At 39.4% G+C, this 11,974-nt stretch overlaps 1 protein-coding gene across 1 annotated transcript in view; it reads right to left on the bottom strand.

The window, feature by feature from the left end:
• Positions 1–11,769, bottom strand: part of ELN (elastin) — an 82,721-nt gene extending 70,952 nt beyond the window's left edge. The window contains exon 1 of the mRNA XM_018561242.1: positions 11,633–11,769. Coding sequence (XP_018416744.1) covers positions 11,633–11,711 — 79 coding nt within the window. The 5' untranslated portion in view covers positions 11,712–11,769. The remainder of the gene's footprint in view (positions 1–11,632) is intronic.
• Positions 11,770–11,974: the final 205 nt, after the last annotated feature.

Genomic DNA, 11,974 nt, shown 5'->3' with positions numbered 1-11,974 from the left:
TATATATACATACAGAAAGGCTCAATTTAATGGACATGGTGTGAACAAGACCTATAGGATTACGGGATTTTTTTTTTTACATTTAAGAAAAGATGTGTCTGTGTATGGTTTACTTCACAGTTGCACATCAAGTATCAGGAAATATTTAGTCACATCCAGATAATCACCAAGTATAGTCAAATACTGAGTAGTAGAACATATGTAGGCAATTTGAGGTACATTGGCACATATTTGAATATCTTCTGAACTTGAATTTAAAGTTTAGTGTCTGTTTATGAAAGTGTATTAAATAAATAAAGAAAAACAATGCTGTAATTAACCTGACCTTGTGAAAATCTGCACTAATCAGTTAAGGCTTTCTTTATCCTTTGATTGAAATCCCATTTTGTTTCTAATATTACGGAAATCGTTCTTTAAAAATGTTCTAAAAAATGGATAATTAGAAAAAACCATGGGACTGATTAACTAAATATGATAAAAAAAGGGATGAGCAACATTGAGAGTTTACATTTCCCCAAAATGTTGGCAAAGATCAGATTTTGCAGAAATCTCACCATTAGGGAGAAATGCCTGGGATTTTATGAGGAAGTAAAATTAGGGTGGTTTTGGTGGCTTTCGAGCTATTGGCTTTAAATGGTTTGTGAGGACCTTTTCTTGGGCCAAAAATTGACCTTTTTAACTTTAACAGAGCCATAGTGAAGTAAACCGAACAACGTTCGGCTATTCACCACGGCTCAGTACGACTGATTTTAGCCGTACATCAGCTGAAATCAGCCGTAAATCAGCTGCACTTCAGTCAGCTGCACTTCCTGTTGTAGAAAAAAAAGCCATGAGTGTGTTTGGCTATTATATCTGCAAAGGTGGCTACTTTAGTGAGTCAAAAATTTAGATTACATTTTTTTAAAGAAAATTATTCCGTGATTTCTTATGGATGTCCAATTGTTTATTTGTTCTATGCTTTATTTTCAGAGTACATTTAGACATAGCTAGGTAACTAGGTTGAACTTGATAGACTTGTGTCTTTTTTCAACCTGGCGGCACTATATTGCCAAAAGTATTGGGACACCCCTTCAAATCATTGGGTTCAGGTGTTCCAATCACCTCCATGGCCACAGGTGTATAAAATCAAGCACCTAGGCATGCAGACTGCTTCTACAAACATTTGTGAAAGAATGGGTTGCTCTCAGGAGCTCAGTGAATTCAAGTGTGGTACCATGATAGTTTGCCACCTGTGCAATCCATCCGTGAAATGTCCTTGCTACTAAATATTCCATGGTCAACTGTTAGTGGTATTATAACAAAGTGTAAGCAACTGGGAACAACAGCAACTCAGCCACGAAGGGGTAGGCCACAGAAGCGCACAGTGCGCAGAAGGCGCCAACTGTCTGCACAGTCAATAGCTACAGACCTCCAAACTTCATGTGGCCTTCAGATTGGCACAACAACAGTCCGTAGAGAGCTTCATGGAATGGGTTTCCATGGCCGAGCAGCTGCATTCAAGCCTTATATCAACAAGTGCAATGCAAAGCGTCGGATGCAGTGGTGTAAAGCATTACGCCACTGGACTCTGGAGAAGTGGAGACGTGTTCTCTGGAGTGACGAATCATGCTTCTCTGTCTGGCAATCCGATGTTCGTGTCTGGGTTTGGCGGTTGCCAGGAGAACGATACTTGCCTAACTGCATTGTGCCAAGTGTAAAGATTGGTGGAGGGGGGATTATGGGTGTGGGGTTGTTTTTCAGGGGTTGGGCTTGGCCCCTTAGTTCCAGTGAAGGAAACTCTTAAGTCATCAGCATACCAAGACATGTTGGCCAATATCATGCTCCCAACTTTGTGGGAAAAGTTTGGGGGTAGCCCCTTCCAGTTCCAACATGACTGCGCACCAGTGCACTAAGCAAGGTCCATAAAGACATGGGTGAGTGAGTTTGGGGTGGAGGAACTTGACTGGCCTGCACAGAGTCCTGACCTCAACCCGATAGAACACCTTTGGGATGAATTAGAGCGGAGACTGCGAGCCAGGCCTTCTCGTCCAACATCAGTACCTGACCTCACAAATGTGCTTCTGGAAGAATGGTCAAACATTCCCATAGACACACTCCTAAACCTTGTGGACAGCCTTCCCAGAAGAGTTGAAGCTATTATAGCGGCAAAGGGTGGGCCAACTCAATATTGAACCCTACGGATTAAGACTGGGATGCCATGTAAAGTTCATGTGCGTGTAAAGGCAGGCGTCCCAATACTTTTGGCAATATATGTAACTATGTAACATTAAATTGCTTAAATTTCAATTAAAACTTGATGGGTGTTTTAAAACTTTTGACCAGTAGTGCACACAGTGATGTCATGAGGTCATTACGGCCCTACATCATCAAATATCAATCACAGAGTCATTACATTATATGTGAATCATCGCGAATGCATGAAAATGGCATTCCCGATGACATTAAATCTCTTACTTTTCTAAATATATGTTTATATTTATTTAAATATATGTTTAAAAATGTTAATACACATTTGTCAGAAAACTTCTCTTCTTGTAATAATGAAATGACCTCTTACTATGATTAATGTTGTAAACATATATCAGAATTCAGCACCTGAACGTGGTGAAAACACCAACACGCCTAAGGGTTAGTGAAGGTTTAAGTACTTTCAGTTACTGTAGCACATGTAGCTAATTTTCTCTTGTGTTCTTTCATCTTGGTATCATGTACAAGGAAAGGAAATGTCTGGAAGGTTTAATGCTGCCACAGACTTGGCAGTTAAAGAAATAAATGAAAGTGGAGATACTGACAGAAAGGGATTTAAAAAGCTCCTAGGGAGCAGAAATAACAATTATTTATTTTATATGGGGAAAGTAATAACTAACTGATAACATGAGTTATGTGTAATAACCAAAAAGCCTAGCCAGATGATGATATCAGTCCTAAGATCCGTGATACTATGCCAGTGACCCTGGACACGTCCAGAATGATCCCCATCTTTATTAAAAAACTATTTTCATATGTAATCAGATGTAAGTATATATGTGAAAAGGCAGGTTTGTTTTTTTATATGCTGCAGGTAGGGATGCACAGATACCAAATACTGATACTTTACCAGCTCCAAGACTAGACTAGAGAAAAAACTCAAAAGTTAGGAGGCAGCTGTCATTAAATTGTATTAAAATATGTTTGACCCTGAAAAGTATTTGTCTTTATTTTTAAGAAAAAGGAAAAGAAGCAATACTTTGCCAAGCCCTTATTCTATCTTCTGGAAAGGAATAGTCTAAAACCTTTTAAAAGTACAACTGGGAAAAGGATCATGTATCAAAGACTGCTGGATCCAAATCTGGTTCAAGCATGGACCAGACCTGTCAAAGTATAAAGTTGCACTGATTTCAGCGAGGATAATTTTAATAACTCTGGTGCATTAACAGCCCAGTTTTCTAGCTAAAGAGCAAAATAATAAATGGTCGCCAGGGAGTCTAGGACATTAATAAACAACAATATCTGGGCAGCATGTTTGACATTTCAGGGAACTTGCTTATACTTTACTTGAATTTTGATATACAATCCTGCTATTTGGTTTGCACTGTGTTGCTATAAATTATTTTGTTAAAGTAGACCTGTCACTGATAGTACACATAAGGACTCTTACTCTGCACAGGCACAGCAATACCTATAACTAATTATGTATTACACAGGCTACTCTAATCTTGTTTGAAAACTGATATTACAAATGATGTCTGTGCACCCAGCCTCCACTTCATTGTGCTGATTGCTAGAACCACTGATGCAGGTTTTGAACAGTTGACAGTGTATTATGGGAACTGAGCCTCGTTTCCTGGTTCAGATTTACCATGACAAGATAAGTGGGAGTAGGAGAGGGTGTACCAGACAAGGTTAAACTGTGTGTACATATACAGTAATTGGAAGGTGTACCAGTTAAAAGCAAAGGGACTATGTTTTGTGGCAGACAAGAACCTGCGTCAGTGAGCTTTTGTTCATACCAGATAGGTTTTTCATTCCCATAGAAGTCTATGGAAATGGAAAATCCACTTGTAAACCTTAAATGCAGGTCAGAAGGAGGTTAACTGCTGGTGAAATGCACCTGTCAATGAATTTTTAATGATCTCCAAAGCATCTCAAACTGATGCCAAAAAGGGTACATCGACCCAAGCCCAAAGCCAGTTGACACAGGCCCTGATGCTTTTTTATACACAAAAACTTCTTCTTACAGGTCCATATAAAGTTACCATAATCTAATCTAGTATATATATTGATAATTATTAATGAAAATTTAAATAGCTCATTTAACCTCATGAAGCATGTTCACCTTGCCTTTTAGAACCTTGCTTGTCACAGCAGAAACTTCCCAGCATGCCCCTCGTCATAACTGTCTATATGGTTCACACATAATTCAGTGTTCTAGTTGCACTAGAGCAACATTTCAAATTAAACGTACACTATTCTTCAGAAAGTTTGAGGACACCTGACCATCAGGCCTGTTTGAGCTTGTTGGACATCCTATTCAAAGGCAATGGGCATTAATATGAAGCCCACTTCCATTTGTGACTGTTACAACCTCCATATTTCTTGGAAGGCTTTCTACATGATTATGGAACATGTCTGTAGAACTTTGCACTCATTCAGACATAAAAGCATTTGTAAGGTCAGGTACTCATGCTGGACATGAAGAAAAAAGTGACTAGGTCACCCTGCCTTGTAATAATGTAGCTCTATAGCAGTGGAAGATGATACCTGTACAAACCCTCAATTGTGAATGGCAACTAAACTCCAAAGGGCCCGCAGCTTCTTCCAATAAAACAGCAAATGTAAAGTTAAATCAAGGGTCTTCCTAGTAGGGCACACCCTTGTTTAAATGTAATTTGTGCAAATAACTATAGTTTTATTGAAACATCTGGCTCACAAGTTACTTGAGTTTCTCAGCACCAAACTCATCACACCATGTCTTTATGGACTTAGCAACACACACAGGGGAACTGTCATACTGGAAAAAGTTTTTTTCCCAAACTGTTGCCACAGGGCTGGAAGTAAAGAGTTGCCTAAAATGTCTTTATGCTATTGCATTAACAGTACTGTTCATTAGAAACACCAGAATGTAATAATTTGGAGGGGTGTTCAGATACTTTTGGCCATATAGGTAAGTGTGATGGTCAGGTGTCCACAACCTTTTGGCTATAGTTTATTTGTAATAATAATAATAAAACATTGCGCTCCAATTTTTGCTTAGATTGTGGCATTTATGGAAGATTTTGTAATTGTGCATAGTTGTGCAGTTGTGCAAGTTAGCATTACACCTGTATGAAAAAAACAAGAATCAATCTCCTGTTAATTCCCTATTAGGAGAAAAACAAATCTCATAAAGTCACTCCTTAAAGGAGAACTATGAGGTGAGTGCTTTTCACTCATCCTCATAGTTCTAGCCGACCTGTGACAATGAGACTGTCACAGGTCGGCTCAGTAGATCGGGAAGTGAGCGAACACATACTGACGTTCGCTCACTTCTCGATCCTGTCATGGCAGAGAGCCGTGACAGGGGAGGGACTGGATTCCCCCCTCCCCGCTCCGATTCTCTAGCGCTGACTGGCGGAACGGACGGGGCAGGTACAGCTGGCTCTGCCTCTAGATAGGCAGAGCCAGCTGTCACTCACGCAGCTGGGCGGATCCAGACATAATTGTAGGGATCCGTTTCAGCTGCGGCGTCTCAGTATATACTGAGCTTAGGGTGATGGGAGGACGCTAGTTTGTGGCCTCCCGTTACCCTTAGGAGAACTATGGGGAAAAGCGCTAACCCCATAGTTCTCCTTTAAGCAACAATCGTGCATGCAATTCATGTGGTTTTTGAAAATATTGAATAAACTTCACTTGTACAATGCCCTTACGCCATCATGTCTACAGTAATCATATAACGAATTGACGAATGATCCTGAAATTTTAAACAAATGGGGAGAGATTGCAACAGATCTATGACAGAACATCTGTTATTGTTTTTATGTTGCTATTTGCAATAACTTTACACCAAAACATAAGTGCATCCTCTAAAAACAAATCTGGACTCATCTTCCACGCCGGAGGTTTACTAATGTACAAAGTGTTTCTTTCTGCATTGATCTCACTTATCTGAGAGGACTTGGAACAGGGTAATAATCTGCAAACATCAAGTATGCAGAAAATCTAAATAAAGAGAAGTCAATTATAGCAAAGAGGCATGAGCCTGTCCAGAGTGGACACATCTGCTTAGCAGGGCTTAGTTAACATTATGCATGTTCCCCCGACTAACCCATAGTGCATATCATTGCTTAACTTCATCCACGACAGAGGTACTTAGAGAATGTTGCTTTTGTAATCAACCCCATGCTTGGCGAACACTATTGCTTTATTAACTCAGATATTGCCAGAAATAAAAAAAAAATTGCTCTTTAGTCTAAGCAGAGGCATTTGTATGGCCATAACTATGCAGACTTGGCTATGTTACATTAAAGCAATGAACAGTTTTTAGTAGATCTGTTTTCTAAAAGTCCAGCAGGGGTTCCCGTGTAATTGGGGCAATGACACTGAGCTCTATAGGTATGCAGGTCCTCACTGGCAAGAAGGCGTTAACAGCTAAAGCTTTTGCTTTCGTGTCAGAAGGGAATGTGTCAGCTTTCACTTGTGAGTTAAAGCTTTTGCTTCCCTTGACAGAAAACATCTGGAATTTTTGCAGAAACAGATCTCTAGTATAGTTTGCTTTGAGCTTGGCGTTCACTGAAATCTTACACTAACATAGATTGTGATTCCTTTACTAGAACATGTTCTGGAGATCTAGCCTAAACCCAATGGGCAGGGCAAATTCTTTTTTTTTTTTTAATAGAGCGTGTGTACTTTTGTTTACCATGGGCTTCAACTTCCACATTACTTCCACTTTGATATCCCAACCACATGATATGTTAGCCTATAAATAGAGGCATTATTAACCCCTTCGTGACTGACGACGTACAGTGTACGTCGCCAGCATCGGGGGCTGTTTAAACAGACTCCCGGCGACTTTTGCCGCCGGGAGTCTGTTTAAACTTGTAGAGCCGACTGTCGGCTTTACAACAGAAGCGATCCTGGCGACTTACCTGTCGCCAGATCGCTTCTGCGTCCCGAAGAAGGGGCCTAATACAAAGAGCCACAGTGAGGTAGTACAGTATTTGACAGCAATAGCTGGATTTGATGGTTCATCCATCTGAAAACTGTCAAAATAATGGAGTGATTGCTTATGGTGCTATATGATATTGCACTTTACCTTTTTTCAGATGAGTGCAACTTACAGTAATACATTGAAGAAATCACCTTTAATAGTATACACCAAGGTTGAGCAGTTTGTGAATTTTGCCATTGGGATGGGCCCTATTTAGTGAGCTCCTCAAATTGTCAGATGTACAGCAAATCCTACAGAGGACTTATCACTTTTGCTTCCTGAGAATGTGAAAAATATACTAGGGCATCCAAAGAGCAAAATACAGTCACTGTCCAGCCTCTTTGTCTATCCATGATCTTTATTGTGGACAGCAGTAGCTGATAAAGAACAAGTTTACATGGAGTAGATTAGAATCAGTACAGTCACAAGTGACAAACAACATAGATTCCTAAACAAATCAGTATGGTGAACACATATTAGCAGCTGAGTGAGACTATGTTCACCCAGAACAATATACATTGCATTTGGGTCAAGGCTATGCAACGCCCATTAACTATGGAAATGTGCACTGAGCTGTTTGGATAATTCACTTATTCAGGCCTGGCAGTTGGAGGTCACCTAAAAGGTATGAAAAATTCATGTTATTCACCCTTTTTAAGCTTGTGTGAACATATCCTTAGTCTATGGCCTTAAGAGAACCTGTGCTTTGCCTAAGTAAGGAGTTGAGTTTCATGGTAGCCCCACCAACAGCACATACCCTCCTTCCCTTCACTCCCCTGCTACTCCTTCCAAATGATGGGAGAGATTAGAAATATTGGGTACTTCCAGGTTTGGGGAAGCATGTGACTCACTGCTTTTTCTCCCACGTGCCAGCACTGGTGCATGGTGAGTGGAGTGATAAAAAAGTCCTCAGCCCTGTGTAAGCTCCATGTTGTGACTTACAGCTTACACAAGGCTAACTTTCCCTCTAGACAGGGTGACCATTGTCAAATGCATATTGGCGAAGCAGAGGTTTGTTTATACACCACTTTATCCTTTAGGACATCTTGGTTAAACAAATCTATCCTATGAGTCTTTGCATAGATCATGCAGTGCTAATATCATATCATAGACTTTATTCCTTATCATCGACCATTCAACTGTATACAGCATTAGTTTAAGATTAATTATAATGTGTTTATATTGAATATACATTTTGAATTCTTATTGCAAAGTTTACCTAAAAGTTCTGCTTTGTCTTTATCATTTTTTTTCTGTTAATAATTTCATGATTGCATTTCACATTGTTGAATCTCCCTCTAGTGGCTGTTTGTATGCCAGACAAATGCAGTTAGCATCCTTGCTAAAGGACTGCTAAGAAAAGATAGTGGCAGATGTATTTGCATTGTTTTCAGTACATGAGCTGACTTACACATCTGAGTGGAGAAGGAAGAGGAAATGTAAAACACAATCACCATGCACTCTTGCTCACAGACTCTATATGCAATGAGTAAATATGGCTGCTCAGTGTACATATAATTACTAACTAGAAACAAAAGTAAGAGAATTATTCTGAACTTCTCCTTCAGAAATTGCTGAATGTCTGGATGTCAGGTTTGATCCAGTTGCCCCAAGACTGAGCCACTGTCATGGAAAAAGTATGCAGATCAGGAGTTATGACTTGCTGAATGCTTGTCCTTGGTCAGTGACTCACAAACTGGTCAAATCAGAGGGTAGTCATGAAAGCAAGGCAGTCAGCATATTTAAAGTAAGGTAATAATTGTACCCTTTAAAAATTCTGTCATGACAGCTTTCCTTTAGACCTAACCAGGGTTATTTTTAGTAGACTGGGCTACAATAACATGCACCTCTGTAAAACATTAACACATTTGCTTTAAGGAACATACAAAAGATTAAATATAAAGTCACCATAAGTTAACTGAAGTTCCATTGAACATTATGGCAGTTTGCAGTCAATGGTGCGTCCAGGCAAAACAAAGTTTAGGGCTAGAAATTCTTAGAATGTCAAGTTTTCCCATCATTAAAGATGACTAAATATAGACAATTCAGTAATTATCATGCTCAGTGTACACTTATTCAGCGGTAAAAGCCTAGCAAAAAGGGAAATGTTTATACGGTTAAAGTTTAATTTAAAACATTTGATTTTTGGCGGTGGGAAAGGCTAAGCCAATGCATTGGACATGGTGGATAGAAAAACAAATGGATTAACTGTGCCTGCACACTTTCATCTTGTTTACACTCTGTTATGTATGGTATGCACAGGTTCTGTATAACCCTGACTCTACAGTCGTTGGATAGGATTCTAAACACGTTGTATTAAATAAGTCCGTATTAACTAACCCAAAGCAACCCATAGCAAACAAACATCAGCTCTACAATGATGAATGTTAAAGTCACATCATAATTGCCATTTGCATGACTATATCTCATGTGCTTAGATCAATCCCTTGATCTACCAGTCTGCGGTATCATATTCCATAAAAGATTGTGAAAAAAATGCCTATAAAACATAAAGGCTAAATGTGTTTGCGTTATATAACACACTATTTAAAACATCTCAGATTCATCTGTCTTTGCACAAGTCGTCTCTGTAATGTGAAATATGTTTACATGTAAGCATTACCTATGTACTAAATGACATCATCCTTAATTAGTGTGAAATGTACATTTCAACTCCTCCAGCATGCACAGCTTTGTCCAATAAATAGGACATACGTTGTAAATCACTGTGAAATGCACTTTCAAATGCACTTACTATCCATGTAAACTTGGCAGTGATTCATACACTTGCTTCCTCCGAGAGGCTAGACCCAGCCCTCTATGCGTGCTATAGTATTCATCTCACTGTACAACTCAATCAACTAACTTACTGCTGTGTTTAAACTCTGCTAAGTCAAATGCCAAAATTCCTGCTTCATCAAATCTGCCTTTTTTTTTTGGACATGAAAGATGTAGATGACTTATTTCAGACTCGTATCCGAGCAGATGTGCAGTACTAGATGTGACAGGTATGTACAATCTATATGCTTAACTGCTAAACTTTCCTGTGTACATTTAATCTGTTTAATGAACAAGACTAAATTATCAAAAAAAGGAATCATAAGGAATACTTTTTACATGCCTGTGTGTTTTTGAGTTTTTTTGTTTTCTGGGGGATAGTTTCTGCTTGCTCTGTCTTCCATATGTCATTAGAGAGGTATAGATTGGCACACCATGCATGGACATGCCAGTTAATAATTAGCAAGGGTATAGATAGTCACAATTACATAAAGGATAAAACTAAAACACCTTTCTTTCTTAATTAGTTTGATGGCACCCAGTAGGCTTTACAGAATACTGTCTACAGTTCATCTATTCTTATTATCTATCACTAAAACCCTGGTAGTGTATGGGTTATAAATAAAGGAGCAGAGGGTAAAATCCAGGAAAGGTCCTGCTATGTGTCTGCACTACTTAACAAGTGTGTCTGACTGTAAGCCTTTCATCTTAAACAGGTACTGTGTGTCGTTCACAGGGCCCTGCACTGCTTAGGCTTCTTTACACTGCTTGGGAATATCAGTTTCATGTGTAAACTGAGTGATTTCACATGTGTATGCAAAAACATTAGTTACTTCAAGAGTCAAGCACTGGCTTATACTACGTCCTCAGTTGTAAGATTATGTTGTGTGCATGAGCAGCTGAGGTTGGAGAAAGGGCCAATGTGAGAAAGCAGGATGCTTCTAAGTAGAGTGGGATTCCCTGAAGGGCTAGTTGGAACATATCCTAATGCTGTGCAGAGGCCAGGACAGGATTTCTATAAGGTAAGAGGTTTTAGCTTGCACTAGGAATGATAATATTTGTGAAATAGAAAGTTAACGTTATATAAAGTTATAGGCTAGGAGATTTTACTGCTGCTCATACTCACTTAGAAAGCTAACACAAAGATCAGCAACTATTTGTGCACGACTCATTAACTTATAGCTACCTGTCAAATTTCGGTTTACTGTTGTCAGTAAAAGATTAATTGTTTTGGTTGCTGTGAGTCACCTACATATCACTCCGTGTGTGCCATTTCATCTTCAACCTCTTCTACACTTGTCAAGTCTACAATGTGGTCTGTTAGCAATCCTGCCTACATTTTACTAGATTCTGATTGGTTGCTTTGTGTTATTACTGTCTCATTAGATAAAGCTGCTTATGTTTTTCTAAGCTTTCATAATGCATTGCTATGTCAAATAAAGAATATTGTGTTTGCAGTGTTGTTAGGACGTGGAAGAAGAATCTGAGCAATTTTAGAAATATTGTTTTGTGTCTGATAACCTAGTGCTAATAATGTCCTGCATACTAGCAAAAACAATTTAAAGTATAACACAAGGAAAACTTTAGTGTGCATAAGACAGTGAATTGCATAGCATTAGGTGGCTATGCTGTATCTCTGAACACAGTAGAGAATTAGGATAAAGTGCAAAGCAGTGCAAAGCAACTCACCTCCTTGCAGGGTACTTTGGCAGAAGGCGAGCAGCAGGATAATGCTCCGCAGTGGAGCGGCAGGCCGTATGCTCTCCATGTCTCACAATGCCCCCGTCCCTTCACACATGCTGGGTTTTATCCCGCCGCTCAGCTCACGTCCCCAATTAGGGAGGGGCAGCAAGAGACACGACGTCATTCTAACAGTGCCAACAGCCCCATCCCACCCCCCTTATTATTGGGAGAGGAGGGGGGATATTTTATTTTGTTTTGTTTCCTTTTTTTTCCTTTTCTTTCTTTCTTTTTTTTTTTCATTTTTCTTGGCTGCAGTTCTGCAATTCTGGCTGAAATAGACATGGGAGC

The sequence above is a fragment of the Nanorana parkeri genome, unplaced genomic scaffold (genome assembly GCF_000935625.1).
Source record: "Nanorana parkeri isolate BGI_ZX_2015 unplaced genomic scaffold, ASM93562v1 scaffold509, whole genome shotgun sequence".
Classification (NCBI taxonomy): Eukaryota; Metazoa; Chordata; class Amphibia; order Anura; family Dicroglossidae; genus Nanorana; species Nanorana parkeri.
This window is presented reverse-complemented; position numbering and strand designations above follow the sequence as displayed.